General features: G+C 44.6%; 1 protein-coding gene across 1 annotated transcript; it reads left to right on the top strand.

Moving 5' to 3' along the window:
- Positions 1 to 3,539: 3,539 nt before the first annotated feature.
- Positions 3,540 to 17,986, top strand: LAG3 (lymphocyte activating 3). The gene is made up of 8 exons (XM_066598875.1): positions 3,540 to 3,588; positions 5,253 to 5,385; positions 7,051 to 7,268; positions 11,430 to 11,675; positions 12,998 to 13,252; positions 13,444 to 13,695; positions 16,767 to 16,882; positions 17,667 to 17,986. Exons 1-8 carry the CDS (start codon positions 3,540 to 3,542, stop codon positions 17,748 to 17,750), a joined length of 1,353 nt encoding a protein of 450 aa, XP_066454972.1. The 3' UTR covers positions 17,751 to 17,986.
- Positions 17,987 to 21,079: the final 3,093 nt, after the last annotated feature.

The following is a 21,079-nucleotide window of genomic DNA, read 5'->3' as shown; positions in this document are numbered from 1 at the left end:
GTCTCACCGCTTAGCTCCGCCCCGTCCCACCCCTCCCATTGCAAATAGTGGCGCGGGGTGGGGAAGGGGCGGGAGCTCAGTTCTTGCTCCTGTCTCTTCCATCCCCCCCCTGCAGACAAGGACACCGTATATCGGCTCGGCGTGAAAACCGAGCCGATATGCGGTCGTCTGAATCCACCCTTAGGGTGACTACCGACTATAGTTTTTTTTCACTGCGAAATTTGCAGCGTTTTTTTTCCAGCATGGGTCTATGGGACTTGTAATGTTAAAATCGCGATTTCGCGGTAAATTGCGATTTTGCACGATCGCGATTTTAACATTTCAAGTCCCATAGACCCATGCAGAAAAAAAAAAACGCTGCGAATTTCGCAGTGAAAAAAAAACTGTAGTGGGTAGTCACCCTCAGTCATGAGAAAAAAACCAAAACGCTGCATGCTCTACTTTTGCACACCAATGGTCCCCATAGAAGTCAATGGAGGGTGCACAAATGCGTGCACAATCCGCAAGGAGATGCGTAACATGCAGCGTGATTTTGCTGGTAAATGAACACATCTGGAACTCATTAGCCATTTTAACCCTTTCCAATCCACTGTCTGACGTCTAAAGACATTCTGATTGAAGGCTGGCTGCTCTGTTGTTGGGGGCCTTTCCATCATGTCCCACACCACAGTACTGGCTCTAGCCAGCAGATGGCGCCATTGTATAATGGCAGAAAGAGAAAGACCCTAGGAAACCCTAAATCCGAAATTGGATTGCAAAGGGTTAATCGGTGTGTCTTATTTGCCGTCTGCAAATGAACGAATAAATAAAAAAGTAAAGCAAAATACGCCGATATGTAAAAAAAGCATAGTTTGTTCCGCAAAAACGCAGCTGGAGTAATATTGCGAGATTGAAAAAACGCTGCATTCCCTATTTTTGAGTGATTTCTCACAAGGAATCGCCCATTATTTTCTGTGGGATCTTTAAAAAAAAAATCCCATCGCACTCGCATGCCAGGCGATTCGTAAGAGAGTGCGATTTTAACCATTGAAGCTATTGGAAATACTTGCGGGTTTTGCGGGTACACGGATGCGTTGCACTCGCACCCATTATCACGCCTTTAAGAGTGCGATATCGGTCCAAGTGCCTCGGCCAATCAGGCGCTCACCCGTGTGAACGCAGCCTTGTTCTCTTCTTATTTGATGTTTTTGATGTTTTGAAGACAAGCCTGTGGTTTTCTGTGTGGTTGTGCCCAGATGGAACGTTCAGACGCCTCCAGAGCTGCACTCACAGTGTACGTCTTCAGCTATAGCCTAATAGTGTTGTTGTTCTGCAGGAAGCCACAGCCGACCGGTACAATCAGCAGAGGCCCGGAGGTACATTTGGCCCAAATTTGTTTTTGTACTTTTTTTTCCACCTAGGTAAGATTGACTGATGTCTGCAATTTTGTGAAGTGTTTTGGCTACAAGTCTCAGCATACAAGGGCGGCTGATATGGGGCCCTTGGAGAGCGGGGGCCAAACCTGGTTGGAGCTGTACATTTTTTCCTTTTTTTTCTATTTTTTCACCCCCGCTTTCGAAGAATCATAACTTTGTCATACTTCTGTCGGCAGAGACGTATGAAATGCCTTCATTTTATGTGACGAGTTGCACTTTTCATTAGTACTATTTAATGTATTGAAAAACTTTTTGGAATTTCTAAGTAGAGCGAAATGGAAAAAAACCCAAAATTGCACTATATTTTGTTCTTACAACGCTCACAATGTCCTAAAAATGATGTTACCTTTAGGGCTTATTTAGACGACCGTATATCGGCTCGGTTTTCACGCCGAGCCGATATATGGTGTCCTTGTCTGCAGGATGGGGGGAGGATGGAAGAGCCAGGAGCAGGAACTGAGCTCCCGCCCCCTCTCCGCCCCTTGCCACTATTTGCAATAGGAGGGGGCGAGATGGGGGCAGAGCTAAGTCCCGCCGCTTAGCTCCGCCTCCCATTGCAAATAGTGGTGAGGGGCGGGAACTCAGTTCCTGCTCCTGGCTCTTCCATCCTCACCCCCTGCACACAAGAACACCGTGAAAACCGTGCCGATATACGGTCGTCTAAATAAGCCCTTAATGTGTGGGTCAGTACAATTACAGCAATACCAGATTGAGGGCGCATTCACACGACCGTATATTGGCTGGGTTTTCACGCCCAGCTGATATACGGCGTCTTTCTCTGCAGGGGGAGGAGGCTGGAAGAGCTGGGAGCAGTGCTCTGAGCTCCCACCCCCTCTCCACCCCTCTGCACTATTTGCAACGAGAGGAGGCGGAACGGGGGCGGGTCTAAGTTCCACCCCCATCCCGCCTCTCCTCATTGAAAATAGTGCAGGGGGCGGAGAGGAGGCAGAGAGGACGTGGGAGCTCAGAGCACTGCTCCCGGCTCTTCCAGCCTCCTCCCCCTGCAAAGAGAGACGCCGTATATCGGCTGGACGTGAAAATCCAGCCGATATACGGTCGTGTGAATGCACCCTTAGATAGTTGTTTTTCTTGTTGTACTACTTTAAAAAATTTTCATATTTTTGAAAGAAAAAAAATTATTTTCCATCGCCATCTTCTGACCCCATCATTTCTTTATTGTTCTGTCAGTGTGTGAGGGCTCGTTTTTTGCGGGATGTCCTGTAGTTTCTGTTGGTACCATTTTAGAGTTTATATGACTTTTTCATTGCTTTTTATTCCAATTTTTTCTTGGAGAGATGGTGACTAAAAAAAGCTATTTTTTTTCTTTTTAATTGTCATTGCATTCACCATGCAGGATAAATAATGTGATATTTTAATAGATTGAATATTTGGGACATTCATGAAACATTTTACGCCCATTTCTGGCATAAGAAAAGTTCCAACATTTTGTGTCTTTTTTTTGCAATTTGCGCCGTCATCTGCCATTTTCGTGGCTGCCCCGGATTGACACGGTTATGTTTAATCTAAGCTAGAATCTGGTGTAAATTATACCAGAAATGGTCGGACAGGGTGTACATTTCTGTGTAGGCGCATGGTAGTGGCGAGATGCACCTAGTATACGAACAAGCGAGTGCCTCTTCATATATTGTGCGCTGGGGGTAATAATATTGGGACCGGTGTTTGATATGCCAGTCCTAATAAATTTCCCCTTATATTTATTTTTTATCTTGACTTTTTACACAAAAGATTTTAAAAGTTTTTTTTTCAACTTTTAATATTTTTGGGGGGTATAATAACAAAAACTTTATTCGTCCTATTTTTGCATTTTATCTAGACCGTGCGCTCTCTCTCTCTCTCTCTGTCTCTCTTTCTCTCTGTCTCTGTCTCTCTTTCTCTCTCTCTAGTAAACAGCAGTCTCAGATTTTCCAGAGACAGTCAGAACCGACTTGCAGAGAACGAGAGCGCTACATGTACATTTTCCAGTGTCTGCATTGTCCCTCAAAGATGTCACTTCTCAGTTGCCTCTACTGACAGGCGGGAAGGCAGTCAGCACATTCTTTCTGTGACGTGTGACGTACATATATATAAGGGGGGGCGACAGCTGACACCTGCTGACACTCAGAGATGTATGTGGAACCGGTCTGTTTCTTACTGCTCTGCACTATAATCCCAGGTAAGAGGGATGTCCTAAACCTATAGGGTGCAGTATATTATGTGTCCATCACTGATGTGTGTCCACCGCTGCTAATGGTGTGCAGCATATTGTGTGTCTACTGCTGGTGATGTGCAGCAGATTGTGTCCACCGCTGCTGATGGTGTGCAGCATATTGTGTCCACTGCTGCTAATGGTGTACAGCATATTGTGTCCACTGCTGCTAATAGTGTGCAGCCTATTATGTGTCCACCGCTGCTAATGGTGTGCAGCATATTGTGTCCACTGCTGCTAATGGTGTGCAGCATATTGTGTCCACCCCTGCTGATAATGTACAGCATTTTATGTGTCCACCGCTACTAATGTGCAGCATATTGTGTCCACCGCTGCTGATGTGCAGCATAGGCTGGGTTCACACTGGGCATATTCCCGGCGGAAATCCCACGGTTTGGCCGCAGCAAAAACCGCAAGATCTCCGCCGGGAGAACCGCCGCGTAAAAACTGCGGCGGTTTTGAAGCGGCACGGCCACTCGCTTTTCCGCTGCGGCTGGCGCCCCCATAGAGGAGAGCGCGGCCTCGGCGGAAAGAAAAGATAAATAGACATGCTGCATATTCTGAAACCGCGGCTGCGGCCGCTGCAGCCGCGGCCGCTGCAGCCTCGGTTCCAGCCTGACTTACCGCAGCGGATTTCTGAGAAATCTCGTCCACATGGCTGGCTAATCTCGAGATTAGCGGCCACGGGTGGATTTGCCGCGGCTAAATTCCGCGGCAAATCCGCCCTGTGTGAACCCAGCCATACTGTTTGTCTACCACTGGCCATGTGCAGCATATTGTGTCCACCGCTGCTGATGGTTTGCAGCATATTGTGTCCACCCCTGCTGATAATGTACAGCATTTTATGTGTGCACCGCTGCTGATGTGCAGCATACTATTTGTCTACCACTGGCTGTGTGCAGCATATTGTGTCCAACGCTGACAGCTTGCAGCATACTATGTCCACTGCTGATGGTGTACAGTATATTATGTTTCCACCACTAATGATGTTTTACGTACTTTGTGTCCAGCACTGGAAGAATGTCTTTATGGCTTGACTCTTGTGTTCACTTGTGAATTATACTCTGGCGGGCATTGTTATTATTGTTTAGACCCTTGATGTTAGATGTGACCCCATGTGACCATATAAATAGTGTTTCTCCAGAGTGACCTGTCACAGGCATCCTCCTACTTTCTGTGACCCATTGGCCAATTCTGTTTGTATAGAAATGTTATTACACTAGAAGATCTTTACCAAGTGCTCTACTGGCCAACCATAATCTACTGATCAACTATGATCTACTGGCCGGACATAATATCCCGACCAACCCTGATCTCTCAAGCATCAGTCTACTTATTATGTCTTCTAGATTATTTGTTATAAGATCATCTATCGCTTTTTAATCTCTTATTTTTTCTCTGTTTTGCACTGCATCAATGAAGGAGTTCTCAAGAGGTAGAAATACATCTCACTAGTCCTAAAGTATAGTTGCAGATCCTCTATGTTCTGCCATCGTTGTCCAGGTCCTCCACCTGTTATAACGGACAGACATAGTCCTTAATGTTATTTGCATAGCCATACTTCTGACTATGGAACATATTTGTCACTGACCGCTTCTCACCTACATATCTTATCTGCAATCTCCCTCTAGTTTCTGCTGTGCGTGTAACTGGTGTCCTGGGCGGGCATGTGATTCTGCCATGTACGATGACCAAGGAGTTGGTGAAAGCCGGACGTCAGTCTCCATATGCAGCAAGCTCTGTGCAGTGGCAGATAAAAGATAGGTAAAGAAATGATATTCTGCTGACAGCCATATGAATACCTTTTATCTAGAACGTTCTGTCTTTTTTTGGGGTCGCAGCTTTTCAGTATCTTCTTAAAGATTGTTATCTGGTCTATTCTCGTGTTCTAACACTCTACCAAATGTTCTACTGAATCTTTCCTTCCAGCCTTCAGTCTTATCTCCACTTCTAGCCTTCAGTCTTATCTCCACTTCTAGCCTTTGGTCTTAATCCCAGCCCTAGTTCCCTCCAACATCCCGTTCTAATGTTCTCTCTAATTGTCCTTTCTCTCAAATTTTCTAGTCTTCCATTCTAAAGTTAGCTACACCAATCAGATCTGGAAGTGGTTTATCTCTTGGAATGCCTAAAGATTGGACATGTTGAACACCAACATGCCCAATCCTTCTATTCTTCAAGGTCTACCATAAAGGGAAAGTCGAAAAAACCTCCAAAAACATTAGATTGCTAGATTTCTGCTGAATTCATTAGTTTCTGCTTGCACATGTTTTTTACAATGGGGTGAGCAGAATAAGCAACTGCCCAACCCATCTGAACAAAGGATCAGAAATGTTAAAATCCAAATGGCCCCATCGTTATTTCTCTGGACATCTTCCATCTAGGAGAGTTGTGAGACTTCCATAAGCATGAAATACGAAATTGGTAGATGTGGACAAGGTTTATCTGATATGTATGGCCATCTTTACTCTCCATCTAGTCTTCCGTTCTTACGCTGGTCATACACATTTGATAAACTTCAGCCAAACTTATCAATTTTGGTGGGATCTGCCAACAATCTAATGTGACTTCCAACAGCAGATGTTTTGGAAATGAAGGATCAAGCATGTTGGATTTCATCTTGTCCAATGCTTTGTTCGAATCGTTGATACTGTAAGCCTTTAATAGAGGTGTCTGACAATGCTCCACAATCATTTTTCCCTCTTTCCATTCCAACTCTTGCAGGGGTTATCCAGCTTCAAGACATTTTTTGAAAGCTGCTTAGGGTCGTGGGAAAACATTAGAAAGGTCATGCCCACCTCACCTGAACCCCTACCAGCCCTATTCCAACAGTGCCTAGTCCCCGCTGCTCTGCTTCGTACTCCAGCAATGATGTCAATGACACCAGGAACATTTGCAGGCAATCACAAGCTCCCTTCAGCCAGTGGTTTCCTGCAGTGGTCATATGTCTTGAGGTAGAGAGCAGCGAGGGACTGAGCACAGACCGAACAGGAGCAGTAGGGAATCGGGTGAGGTGAACATGACTTATTTTAGGTTTTCCCACCACCCTAAGTAAGTTTAAAACAAATTTGGAGGTCTGGATAACTCCTTGAAGATACCCATACATATAAGAATAAGGTTGGCTAAAACCGCTAATGGGTATGGGGTGTCTAGACTTTCCCCTACGGCAGATGTTGGGGGTAAAGAAGGATTGGGTTTGGGATTTAAACATTCTCGACCCCTTTGTTTTCAGGATTGATGAGATGCTATCAGAGTTGTCTCCCTTTTTCCCATTAAGAACACATGCATGCTGAGCTGAGCATGCATATCTTTCGAGGTGTTATGAGGAAGAGCATTAGGCCGACAGCGGTCTACAGCGTATGACCAGTTATACATCTTGTACCTCATTCCAGTATTATTCTCCATCTGATCATAAGTCTTTTCTTATATCAGTACACCCAGGCCGGTGCTCAACTTGCGTCCAGGTGGCATCACCTTCACCTCTCACCTAGCCAAGTCTCGTGCCTCGGTCCCACCATCTATGAGCGATCAAGGAATATTTTCATTGCACCTGAAAGATTTGACGGAAGAGGATGCCGGAAGGTACTTTGCAGTTGGCAAATATGGGAGAAGCACGCAGGAATGTTTAGTAACACTGAGAATCATAAAAGGTACGTACTTGTATGTTCTTTTTAGACTGAGGGTCAGGTTAGGGTTAATGCTCTGTTTTTGTGTCATCCCTGTTTGTGTTGTGTCTATGATGATACCATAAAATACCGTTCAGATATTACCGGGTGTTACATTCTGTCTCTAGATTGAAGTATTTTAGAGGAATTTGATAAAACATTAAAAGTAGTCATTATTTTTTTCCATTTCCACTCGAAATAGTCGATAAGGAAAGTTCAGCACTAATGAAATGTACGCCTAGAAGGTAAAGTGCCGCACTCGAACCATCCATCAGATAAGCACACCTCATTTATTTCTTGACATTTCTTTGGAGTGGAAGTGAATGGAAAGGAAGCTTCACACCACCTTTCAAGCATAGGCTGGGGTAATGAAAGGGTACATTACTTAGGACCCCCCATCACTACTAAAGGGGGTGTCACTAACGTCCAGAACCTGCTCGCCCAAGCTGACACTTTGGAAAGGCAATTGTATGGGATGCTGCTACCTACACTAGTTTTTTGATATTACTGCCTGGCAGCATTATTTTGGTACCTTGCAGCAGTGTTAACTGGGCACTGTACAATTGTATTATTTGGGCACTATAGGTAAAGGGTAATGATGCCAGCTGGACATGAAGTGATAGAACTGGACTTTGCTTTTATCAGTCACCTTTCCTCAGTACTGACGGTGTCTTCTAGTACTCAGCTACCAACCCTAGTAGGTAATAAAAATGAAAGAATAGGAACTCACCAATAGATGACAGGACCAGAATGAAAATGGTAACCAAGTGATGGTACAAATAAATGATGGTAATGGTAGTCAGATAATGAAGCAGACAGATCATGGAGAGTAACTCCAAGAGATAACTGCCTGACCCTAACTCTAGATTTTCCCTTCAATTATTGTGTCCTTGACGCTGACCCTAACACTAGACACCACTGTCCCTGATTATCCCTAAAGATATCCTTAAAGGAAACCCTATCTGAAACACTGACCCTGACAACAATTAGATTGCACTAAGACTCTGAGACAAGAAAACCCAACTCAGCAGAACTGAACTATCAATCAAGACAGACAGATACAAAGAGAAAAGCAAGCAGCAAACTACAAGGCTAAGAAGCAAGAACCAGACTAGATTTCCCCAAATCTTCCCCATGTCTATTCTTAACTCTAACCCTACCACCTGAGCTATCCTTAATGGAAACCCTATCGGAAGCACTAATTGACAAACAATGAGAGGAACTGGTACCCAGACACAAGAAAGCCCAACTGAACAGAACTAAGAAGCAAGACAAAGACAGATACAGAGAAAGCAAGCAACAAACTAAAAGGCTAAGAATCAAGGATCAGACTAGAAATAACTGCAGGCATAAAACCACATTGACAAGAAAAAAGCTAGACTAGGAACAAGATACTAGAAACCTAAAAGAAATACTGGATATAAATGCACATAGCTTATTCTATAACCAGCAACAGACTGCAGAAGCCAGGAGTACATAAAGAGTGGCAAATGAACTTTTCTCCAAATAGGGCTGAGCTGCAGCAGTGTGGTCAGCTAATGGATCAGTTGTACAATAGTTACATAGCCACTACTCCAACAAGAAACTAGAAAAGAGGGGTTGAAACAGCAGGAGTATTAATGCTTATCGAAATAACAAGATCTATCAACAGCAGGTCTACTTGTTGATGGTTTCTAGTTCTGAAAAATATGAAACAAAATGTGGAAACAGTAAAGCTATTGGAATTATGTTGGATTTTACCATTTGATGACTATACTTGAAACATTTTTGGCTGTCTGAACTTGATGAAGGAGGAAAAATCAATTCATCAGGCAGTACAGCTAGGTTAGTAGTTGATTCCAAACAGAGGCGTAACTTGAAGCTTCTGGGCCCCAATGCAAAATCTGTAATGGGGACCCCAATTCTAATGCTTTAGTCATAGTACTGGGCTCCTTTTATGGAGAAGAGAGGCACTATGGACCCCCTAAGGCACCTGGGCCCGGGTGCAACTGCGTCCCCTGCATCCCCTATAATTACGCCCCTGGTTCTGAATACGCATACAGAATTCTACGAGTGAGACTGAATGTAAGGGTGCATTTACACGGGTGAGTGTGATATTGGTCCGAGAAAAGGGACCGATATCACACATGTAAAATTGTGATGTTCACTGCGAGTGCGTTGCGATTTACGAGAAAATCACACATATTTTCAATAGGAAAAATGTACATGCAAGGGCGATCTTTTTTTTTTCCTACCCTCATCCAATGGGAACAACTCGCAGAAAAATAGAACATGCTGCAAACTTTCTGTCTCACAGCATCGCACATGTAAATAGCTCCATTGAAAACCATGCAGTGTGAAACTCCCCGCTATGACTACAGCCTCACAGAAGTGGGCACTGGATTTTTCACAAACCTTTGTTGTAATCTATCACTGTATACGAACAGCTACATAATTCCAATCTATAATCTGGCTTTGCAGCAGTCTGTAGGCAGCAGAACATCATGTGGGACGTATCAGTACTTCACAGAGAGATCATATGGCCAAGCTGAAAATAGTGCGGGGAATATGGGGAACGGTGGAAATTGTGACCCATCCTCCCTATCGCTAAGGTTTCTCACTTCATTGTATACCATTATGGGATATACTGCAACCATGTGGGTACAAAGTAGATCAAACCGTCTCCTTGGCAGATGTATAACAGCGGTTTCCTTCACCCCCCCCCCCCAGCCGACCCACATCCTGTTATTATCTTCTATGTGTTGGGGGCTTCGCTGACGCACACGGAGGGGACTCAGGAAACTTGTGACACATCTGAAAGAGGGTCCCCAGTACAGCTGATATCACAGTTTCCTTTAGGTAATGATATTAAATATAAATCATTAGTAATCAGTTGGAAGGTGGAACAAAAGTAACAATGGGGTCAGTGACAAAGAGTAGAGAAGAAACCGTAAAAGGGTAACCGAGTGGGAGTGGAGTGCTGAGACAGTTGCCAGTCGGAAAAAAAAAGACGTCTTGTAGGTAGGTGGTCTTATCTGGGGAGTCTAAATATACATGGAGTCTGTGACAAAAAATATTTTGTACATGATTTTGGAAAGTATAGGACTTGGCGGCTTCATCTCCGTATGCAAAGGCAACTCCAAACAGCAGCTCACCGCATGGATACACGTTTTACGGGATGAACTCGAGTCTTCATTTATTCTATTTTTGGGAACATCTAACATTTAGATCACCTTTTTAATCTGCTTTTTTTCTGGAGAAAAGATTAACAAAATCTGCACATCCCATACAGTAGACTGTAAGAGCAGTGAGACTATGGAACTCTCTGCCTGAGGACGTGGTGATGGCAAAATCAGGAGAGCTCAAGAGGAGCCTGGATGCCTTTCTTGAGCAATACAATATTATATGTTATAATTAGAGATGAGCGAACCTACTCGGCCACGCCCATTTTTCGCCCGAGCACCGCGATTTTCGAGTGCTTCCGTACTCGGGCGAAACGATTCGGGGGGGGGGGGGGGGGGCGCCGTGGGTGAGTGGGGGGTGGGGGGGATAGGGAGAGAGAGAGGGCTCCCCCCTGTAGTACGGAAGTACTCGAAAATCGCGGTGCTCGATCGAGTAATTACTCGATACGAGTAGGTTCGCTCATCTCTAGTTATAATCACTAATAACTTCAAAAGGGCTGTTGATCCAGGGATTATTCCGACTGCCAGATTGGTGTCAGGAAGGAATTTGTGACCCTTAAATGGGAAAAATTGGCCTCTACCTCATTGTTTTTTTTTTGCCTTCCTCTGATTCAATATTCGGGAAGGGGTAATAGGCTGAACTGGTTGGACATATGTCTTTATTCCGCCTTACATACTATGTTACTAGGTCATAAAAGGGCATATGTATCAGAATAAAACCCATTAGTGACCATCATAAAAAGGCGTATGGCTGGTCATGAAGGTGTTAAATACATAAGATGGTCTACATAAAGGAAGGAATGTAATCCATGTGTAAATGAGTTGGATCTCGTTGACATATGGTTAAAAGTAGGAGCAGTTACATATATCCCAAAGCAAATGAACGGCGCTAATATGGCTTTTGTGCAAAAACAGGTGATGTCGATATTTTTTTGATTCGTTATGTTCCGTCTTCTCACTGGCTTTGCTTTCTGTTGTTGCGCAGTGATGCAGTTTCCCCAGGGTCCTCTTCCTCCAAAAAGTTCAGTCAACTTGACCTGCAGGATTGTTGACCCCGATGGTTCTTCCACCTCTGTTCATTGGCTACATGATGGAATCTTAGTCCAGCCATCCAGCAGAATATCCATGAATGGCAGTAGTCTGTACCTCCATAGTCTTACTCAAGAAGACCATGGCAAGTGGAGCTGTGAGGTGAATGGTGCAAGATCCAGTGTGACCCTTTTGGTAGTTGGTAAGTCATCATCAAAGTATCTCATGTGAATTTCTTGTATAATAATTTTGGACTCCTCTATAAATCCAAATAAATTATTACAGCATAGGAACTGCCATGTCGGTGAGTTCATGTCTAACTATTTCAGTCCTTCTTTAATCTTTAAAGAGATTTTCTTACCATAAATGAGATGCTGATTGAATATTAGTGAGTTTCTGAAATCTGGGAGAAAACCCTCCAAGGTTACACTGGCCTAACAGCATGCTAGAGGGTCTTCTAGTGCGCCAAGGCACAATAGTAACAATAACCAAGGTCCAGTGAAGGACAAACTCATTTGGCCTTGACTTTGGAACCAATCATTTGGCACTAGTTGTCTCGAGGGACCCCATTCCGAAACAGTCTGTATTTCCTGTAGAGAACATGCTGTTACGCAAGAGGTGTGAACCTGCTGTGCCACTCATGACTTGGGCCTACTCCTGATTGCAGCTCCTGGGGTCTCTGGCATTCACCCTTTAACCCCTCCAGCTGGTCTTGTCTGCAGGGGCCTCGAAACGATTATCTTAAGAGTGGTCTCGGTGCAGTGGAAGTGCACACGGGCAGGTCATTGGCACCGTAGTGTGGTACAAGAGGGACAGGCAGAGATGTAATCAAGATATAGGCAAAGATCAGGATAGGCAGAGTTATTGTATTAATGGACTGACAGGCAGAGAGTCTAGAGAGTCAAGGCAGGCAGAAACCTAATAAATTGTGGTCAAGGTACCGGCTTAGGTCAAGACAAGAGAAGGCAGAAAAACAGGTAAAACCAAGGGTCAATCAGAACAAATAGCCCCTTTTCCAGAACTTAACACAACCTATTGCTCAGGCACCCTCCAGTCAGAGAAGGTGCATTAAATAGCCATAGGGCAATCCAGATTGATTGGAAATAGGAAAGCTGGGTACACGCTGGTTCTTAAAGAGACAGCTGGGTGTGCGCAAGCACCCTATGGGCAACAGTGATAGGAGCTGTGACAGAAGGTTGCATGGAGCGACATTTGCCACACATGACACTGGGCGAATGTAGATGGCTATGACCAGTATGAGGAAGAGCTAGGAGGAACCTCTGGCCTCAACCAGTGACCATGACATGTGTTGCCTTGGCTCCTCTGCTAACAGGTTCCAGAATTATTTAAATTTCCAACTTGTTCTTGATCGATAAATTATATCAGTAAAGTACCAGAGCTACAATTCTGGGTCAAATCCTGAAAATCAGGCACTGTTGATGATATTTAAACTAATGTCTTGGTCATTGCTCCAGATTTATATCCATTGTCCTCCAGTTATTACCATGCATCTTCTTCTACCAGGTATCGCCGGTCCAGATCCTCTCTTGCTGTACACAGCCATGGGCTCTTCTGTTCAACTCCCCTGTAACGTCATGCATTTGCCCGTGGAACGGCAACTGAGTTTTCATTGGAGCAAAGATAGTAAAAGCATTCCTAGCAACAAGCAAGTGCTGTTCCTCAATTATGTGAGGCCAGAAGATGCAGGAACTTACCGATGTGAAAGCACCTACAAAAGCCAACAACTGAACAGACGAATCGAACTGAAGGTGATCCAAGGTCAGTCAAACTTGTCAACAACTTGGGGGATCATGTGGAGATGTTCTGGTGAAGGCATCTTACCACCATATTCAATGGTTTGGTTTAGAACGGTTCCATGTGTCATTAGCCATTAGTTGATTCATTACAGATAAACCTTAATAGTAGTTAACAATACGTGATTACATGAGACTTGTCTTTTTGATCTTCAGTGTCATCCTCTGGACCTGAGTTCACCAGGGAAGGTTCCCAGCTGCAGCTGCTGTGTAACATCAGTGGTTCGACCGGCAAAGAGAAGTTTCAATGGACTGGGCCATCTCTTACAGACGGACAGAAATACGTCATTAATGGAGCACTAGTGAACCTGCGGGATGTGCATATACAGGACTCTGGGATGTGGACCTGCTCAGTTTACAGGATGAATGAAGTTTTAGGAAAGGTGGAGCATTGGGTCAATGTGCATGGTAAACCTTCTGCCAATTTTACTTACAATATTATCGAACTAGAATAAGCAACGTCCTCTAAAATGTTCTGGGGCTATAAAAAATAAGGTTAAGGATGACTTGGACTAAATTTATTCCTCTTAAAGCGGCTACTTTCCTCGAAAAACAGCTCTCCACGGGTTTGTGTGACCTTGCAGATCGGTTCCATTCTGTTAGTTTGTGCTGCTAGGACCTGTAGTTCTATGAGGTTCCAGGAGCACGCTGCTACAGGTGTGGGATGATTGAGCTGGCTGGGTGTGGAGTTCTCCAGCCAGCCAATCAATACTGGTCTGCTGCACATATATACCAGTCCCTCTGGCTAGAGGATGCTATTTTCCCAATGCCCTAGTGTTTGCTTCCATGCATGGTGTTCTGTATGGTGTGGACAGTGACGTGTTATGTGTGTCTGTGCAGGTGGCCGGATATGTGGTATGAACAGTCCTGTTCTGTGTGGTGTGCATTCCCGGGTGTGTTGGTGTGAACTGTGTCATGTCTGCTTGGATCATTTATCATCTAGAGCTAGTTAGGTCCCCAGGTTCCAGTGTGGGGCTACCCCTATTGTGGTGATCGCCCGGCTTGCAGGATGGACCCCTGGGGTAAGTTGTCTTGTGAAAGTAGGGACCCATGAGACAACAAGGACCCTTGTCGCGGGCTCGTGGGCTTAAGTGTCTTGGCCAAAATATGAACCAATACCTCGTACCATATTTATTCCCTTTGTTTATGCGTGCAGGTATGCTAGGTGAGTGTTTTGGGCTTTTGTCAGTCATTGTGTATGTATGAGTCCAGTTCACAGTTCAATTTCGCTTGTTCCATGTGTGCATTTGCGTAGTATTTCAAGTTACGGAACTAGCGCAGCTGGTTTGGGCGTGACACATTCACTTAAATAGAGTGGGGCTGGAGCACCCAACCTGTGGACAAGTGTGGGACTGTTTTTGGAAGAAAGCAGTAATGTTTTTCTAATCCAGAGTACCACTTTAAATATCCCATCACATTGCCCAGTCTATACTCTGTTGTTACTCTGGTTTGTCGCCAACATTTCCTTGATTTTTCTCTTGCTTCATCAATATCTGTTTCTTTGTTCCTGCCCACCCTCTTTCCACTTTTGTTCATCTTTGCACCTTATCTACCCACTCCTAACACAGATGCTTTATCTGTAAAGTTGTCTTCCCACTTTTCAATCTCCACCATCCTTTCTCGTCTTGGTCTTCGGTCCATCATTTCTTCACTGCCTGCTCTACTGTACTTTTTCATCAACTAACCATGATTGTACCTCCTCTTTTTGTCTTTTCCTTCCACCCTTTCCTGTCCTGGCCTTCATTCTATCTCACACTGGCTCCTCTCTCTTTTCTCTCTTCCTCCTCTCGTCTTTAGTCTTCCAGATCTTCTGTCCATCATTCTATATTCTCTACCTGTTCCTATCACTATTATTTCTCCATATGATTTTACCTCACTCCTTGCACCTCTCCTGTCTGCTCCTTGGACCGTCGCATTTTCTTTTTCTTCTGATTTACAGCCATCATTGTATTTCTTTCACCTGTGCTGCTTTATTGCTGACATCTTTTGACCATCATTGTAACTTCTCTGCCTTTTTCTCCTACCATCATTTTTAATTTTCTTAGTCTCTGCTCCACTTTTGCATCTTCTTTACCTTCTTCAACACCAACATCTTCTTCTCATTATATCCCTTATACCTTCTTCTCTCACCACCAGTTTCTTATTATTGTATCACGTCTACCTTCTTCTTTCACCATCACTTTTTTACTGTCTCACCCCTACCTTCTGATCTCACCAGCTTCTTACTATTTTTCTATCTTCCTCTTTCGCCTTCAATGTCTTATTGTTGTATGTTCTTTACCTTCTCTTACCAACTTCTTATTGTTGTATGTCCTCTACTTTCTTTTCTCACCACCATTTTTTTATTAATGCATCACCATTAGCTTCTTCTCTCATGTCCTACTTCTTACTATTCTATCTTCTCTACCTTCTTCTCTCAGCAACTTCTTATTGTATCTTCTCACTCCATCTTCTTATTGTTGCATGTTCTTTACTTTCTTCTTTCAACATTACTTTCCTCTGATTGTGTCTGCTTTACCTTCTTCACTTATCACCAACTTCTTATTATTGTACCTTCCCTACCCTCTTCTTTCAGCATCGGCTTATTATAGTAACTCCTCTACTGCAACATCTCATTATTGTGTATTCGATACCTTCTTCACCATAATCACCATTATTGCACTTCCTCAACATTCTTCTCCGTGTCTAACTTATTATTTTATCTCTTGTACTCTCTTCTCTTGCCACCAACGTCTTATTGTGGCATCTGCTCAGCTTTCTCCTCTCACTAACTTATTATCGTATGTCCTCTACCTTCTTCTGTCATCACCAATTCCTTCAGCACTACTTTCTTCTCTCATCTCGAACGTCTTACTATTCTATCTCCGCTAGCTTTTTCTTTCACCAACTTCTTAGTATTGTATTATTGTTCTACCTCCCACTTCTTATTGTTGTATATTATTCTTTAATCTTGTTCTCCATCTCCCACTTACTGTTGTACCTCCTCTACCTCCCTCTTTCATCTCCAGCTTCTTATTATTGCATCTCCTCTACTATAGCATTTCGTTATTGTATATTCTTCTCTCACCATAATCTGATTATTATACCTCCTCTGCCTTCTTCACTCACCTCCAATTTTTTATCTCTTGTATTCTCTTCTCTCATCACTAACTTCTTATTTTTGTATCTCCTCAGCTTGCTTCTCTCACCATTTTCTTATTATTATATCTCCATTACCTTCTTCTCTCACCAACATTTTATCTCCTGCTATCCTGTCATGTTGCTATCATCTGTTTTGCCATTATTGGTGCATGTCTCTGCTGTCTCGTATATCTCATACATATTCTTCTCCACTGCTCTTCATTTGATCATCTCCACCATTTCATATTTTCCTCCACTTGCTCCTCAGCCTCCCCTTTTCCACCTGTTCTTCACTGCATCGTATCATCGTATTTCACTAACAATATGTTCTAATTCTTGTTAAATATTCTCTTTCCCAGCTGCCCAGACCGCAGATGTTGGTGTGTTCACCTCTTGGCATGTCTTTCTCACTCTGATGCTCATACTGGTTTTCAGCCTGGCAGTCATCGCTATTATTTCCTTCCGTAACCACAAGGTAAGTAGCGGAAAAAAACGAAAAAAACAAGCGATTAAGTCAATTAATTTAATTAATAACTGCAATCAATTTGCAGATGGCTCTGTGTCAAATCCATTGTGGAGATTTATGAAAAGTGGGTCACTGTCTAAATACTTCTGGACCCAAATATATACCCTTAGCTAGAGTGCCCATAGCAGTAGTGTTCATAAATAATAACACACACTCTTTCCAGGGACCCCTCTGCGTTGGCTAACAGACAGGGTCTAATAGGTCATATGCACAGTTGTTGCCCAGCAAGGACAACCCCTTTAATTTCCTCCCTGCGAACATCAAGCACAGCCAACCTTCAACCCTCGAATGACTATGGAGTATGTTTACTTAGACCTGCGTTTAATACACTGGTCTAAGTAAATTATGTACTGGCGAACGTGTGACAAATATATTAAGAGATGCCAGCCTCTTAATACATTAATTGGAACTGGTGGCACCTCGGAGCACCAGATGGAAGCCTACGCCAGCTAGAAGCTGGCATATGTTTCAGCTATAACTTATGCCAATTTCTAGCAGAAATGATAGTAAATCTGATAGGCCATGAGTTGCCAAGCCCGCTATTGCTAAGCCCTATCCATAGTTATTTTAAACGTGGTGCGTAAATCTTAAAAAAAAAATAAAAATCACAATTTTGGCACAAAATAGCGACTTTTTGACACCAGAGTGTTAATACACAACCTCCTATGTCTTTATATCTATGGACAGCATTATTCTCACCTCTCCACTAACCTATTTGCCTTGTTTATTTCAGAGGCGACTGTCTCACCTGAAAGCTTTAACATCCGTGGAAATTCTTACAGTTTCTCAGCCAAAGAAGCTCTCCGTCTCCGAATGATACCAATTTTACCGGAATTACCAACCTTACTCGCACTTGGGACACCTCGACCTTATCACTCCTGTATTCCGCTTGCTATCAGTTATAACGTGCTCCTCCTCTTTACCGCATACTTTGGGGGACTACACAGATATTATATTTCTACAGTATTTTGTATATAACATATTTTGATTGCCTTGTTGTAACTTATTTTTATTATATATTATATGTGCCTTTTAATGTATTTTAAAATAAAATTCAACTACAAAATAAAACCTATAAAGACTCCAACCTAGCTCTGGATGTTTCCATCGATAAATCAAATGCGGATAAAACTAAAATCATTCCCCCTACAGCTCCAGCTTATCAATTCGCTAAACTCCTGCAATCCTTTGACCTGGTTGATGTCTGGTGAAACCTTCACCCCTCGGACAGGGATTATACATATTACCCTGTAGCACATAATCTATATACCACAATAGACCATGTTTTCATACAAACCTGATTTGTCCCCAAAATAGCTCAGGTAATGATTCTGACCTGCCCACGGTCTGACCATTTACTGTACTCAATCTCATTCACAGAACTACCTAGTTACAAAATGACGGGATACTGGCGGTTGAATAAATCCCTCCTCAATTACAAAGGTGTGCAAAAGGAGATTTTGGACACCACTGAGGATTTTTTTGTGCATAACCTTCCTGGTGACACCTCATACGCCACTAGAGATGAGCGAGCACCAAAATGCTCGGGTGCTCGTTACTCGAGTCGAACTTCCCGCGATGCTCGAGGGTTCGTTTCGAGTAACGAACCCCATTGAAGTCAATGGGCGACTCGAGCATTTTTGTATATCGCCGATGCTCGCTAAGGTTTTCATTTGTGAAAATCTGGGAAATTCAAGAAAGTGATGGGAACGACACAGAAACGGATAGGGCAGGCGAGGGGCTACATGTTGGGCTGCATCTCAAGTTCCCAGGTCCCACTATTAAGCCACAATAGCGGCAAGAGTGCCCCCCCCTCCCAACAATTTTTACTTCTGAAAAACCCTCATTAGCAAGGCATACCTTAGCTAAGCACCACACTACCTCCAAAAAAGCACAATCACTGCCTGCATGACACTCCGCTGCCACTTCTCCTGGGTTACATGCTGCCCAACCCCCCCTGCACGACCCAGTGTCCACAGCGCACACCAAAGTGTCCCTGCGCAGCCTTCAGCTGCCCTCATGCCACACGCTGGCCTCATAGCCACACCACCCTCATGTCTATTTATAAGTGCGTCTGCCATGAGGAGGAACCGAAGGGACACACTGCAGAGGGTTGGCAGGGCCAGGCAGCGACCCTCTTTAAAAGGGGCGGGGCGATAGCCCACAATGCTGTACAGAAGCAATAAGAAATCCAATCCTGTGCCACCTCCATCAGGAGCTGCAAACGTGGGCATAGCAATGGGGAATCCATGTGCCACACAGTATTCATTCTGTCAAGGTGTCGCATAGCTCAATCCACACTGCAAGGGGAAAGCCGTCAGCGCTCTGCCCCCTACCCAAGTCAGTCAGTGTCTTTGTGCCAGACAGGTCAAACACCGCAATGGGAACTAAGTTTGCACCAACAGCATAGGTGGGTCCTGGGAAACCCAAGACATGAACCAAAAATTGATCTGAGCGGCCAAACATGGCAGACTTGCAACACGCCCACGACATAGGCCTCGGCCCACAGCTTCAGCAATCCTAGGCAGGAAGCGGACTTTCACTGCACCCAGGACATAGGCCTCTGCACAAACCCTCAGCAATCGTGGGCCTACAGCGGACTCCAATGCTAGCGTAGCTGTGCACGTCTCATTAGCGCTGTATTGCTCCTGTAGTTTGTCCCAATGCAGTGCCCTGGATAGTAGAGCTAATGTCATATTAAATACAGGTGGGCTTCGGCCCACACTTCATGCCCCGGTCAGACCGGGGTTTTCTATAAGTAGTCACAGGCATGTACAACTCCGCAATGGGAATTCCGTGTGCACCCACAGCATGGGTGGGTCCCAGGAAGCCACCGGCGGTACATAAATAAATCCCATTGCAGTGTCCTGCACAGCTGAGCTAACGTCAGATAAAATACAGGTGGGCTTCGGTCCACACTGCATGCCCCAGTCAGACTGGGGTTTTTTATAAGTAGACACAGGTAGGTACAACTCCCCTATGTGAAGTCCCTGTGGACCCACAGCAGGGGTGGCTCCCTAGAACCCACCGGCAGTACATAAATATATCCCATTGCAGTGCCCTGGACAACAGAGCTAACATCAGATTAAATGCAGGTGGGCTTCGGCCCACACTGCATGCCCCAGTCAGACCTGGGTTTTTTATAAATAGTCACAGGCAGGTACAACTCTGCAATGGGAATTCCGTGTGCACCCACAGCATGGGTGGCTCCCTGGAACTCACCGGCGGTACATAAACAAATCCCATTGCAGTGCCCAGCACAGCTGAGGTAACATCAGATTAAATGCAGGTGGGCTTCGGCCCACACTGCATGCCCCAGTCAGACCTGGGTTTTTTATAAATAGTCACAGGCAGGTACAACTCCGCAATGGGAATTCCGTGTGCACCCACAGCATGGGTGGCTCCCTGGAACTCACCGGCGGTACATAAACAAATCCCATTGCAGTGCCCAGCACAGCTGAGGTAACGTCAGATTAAATGCAGGTGGGCTTCGGCCCACACTGCATGCCCCAGTCAGACCTGGGTTTTTTATAAATAGTCACAGGCAGGTACAACTCCGCAATGGGAATTCCGTGTGCACCCACAGCATGGGTGGCTCCCTGGAACCCACAGGCGGTACATAAACAAATCCCATTGCAGTGCCCAGCACAGCTGAGGTAACGTCAGATTAAATGCAGGTGGACTTCGGCCCACACTGCATGCCCCAGTCAGACTGGGGTTCTTTATAAGTAGACTCATGCAGTTACAACTCCGTGTGGACCGACAGCATAGGTGGGTCCCAGGAAGCCACCGGCGGTACATAAATAAATCCCATTGCATTACCCAGCACAGCTGAGGTAACGTCAGATTAAATGCAGGTGGGCTTCGGCCCACACTGCATGCCCCAGTCTGACCGGGGTTTGTAATACATAGACACTGGCAGGTACAAATCCCTAATGTCAAGTCCCTGTGGACCCACAGCATGGGTGGCTCCCTGGAACCCATCGGCGGTACATAAATGTATCCCATTGCAGAGCCCTGCTCAGCAGAGCTAACGTCAGATACAATACAGGCTTCGGCCCACAGTGCATGCCCCAGTCAGACTGGTAATATGTACCTTAACAGTAACCGTGTTGGTGGGAATGTGGTGGCGACTGCGGACCTAGT

Source organism: Eleutherodactylus coqui, chromosome 4 (genome assembly GCF_035609145.1).
Source record: "Eleutherodactylus coqui strain aEleCoq1 chromosome 4, aEleCoq1.hap1, whole genome shotgun sequence".
NCBI lineage: Eukaryota > Metazoa > Chordata > Amphibia > Anura > Eleutherodactylidae > Eleutherodactylus > Eleutherodactylus coqui.
This window is presented reverse-complemented; position numbering and strand designations above follow the sequence as displayed.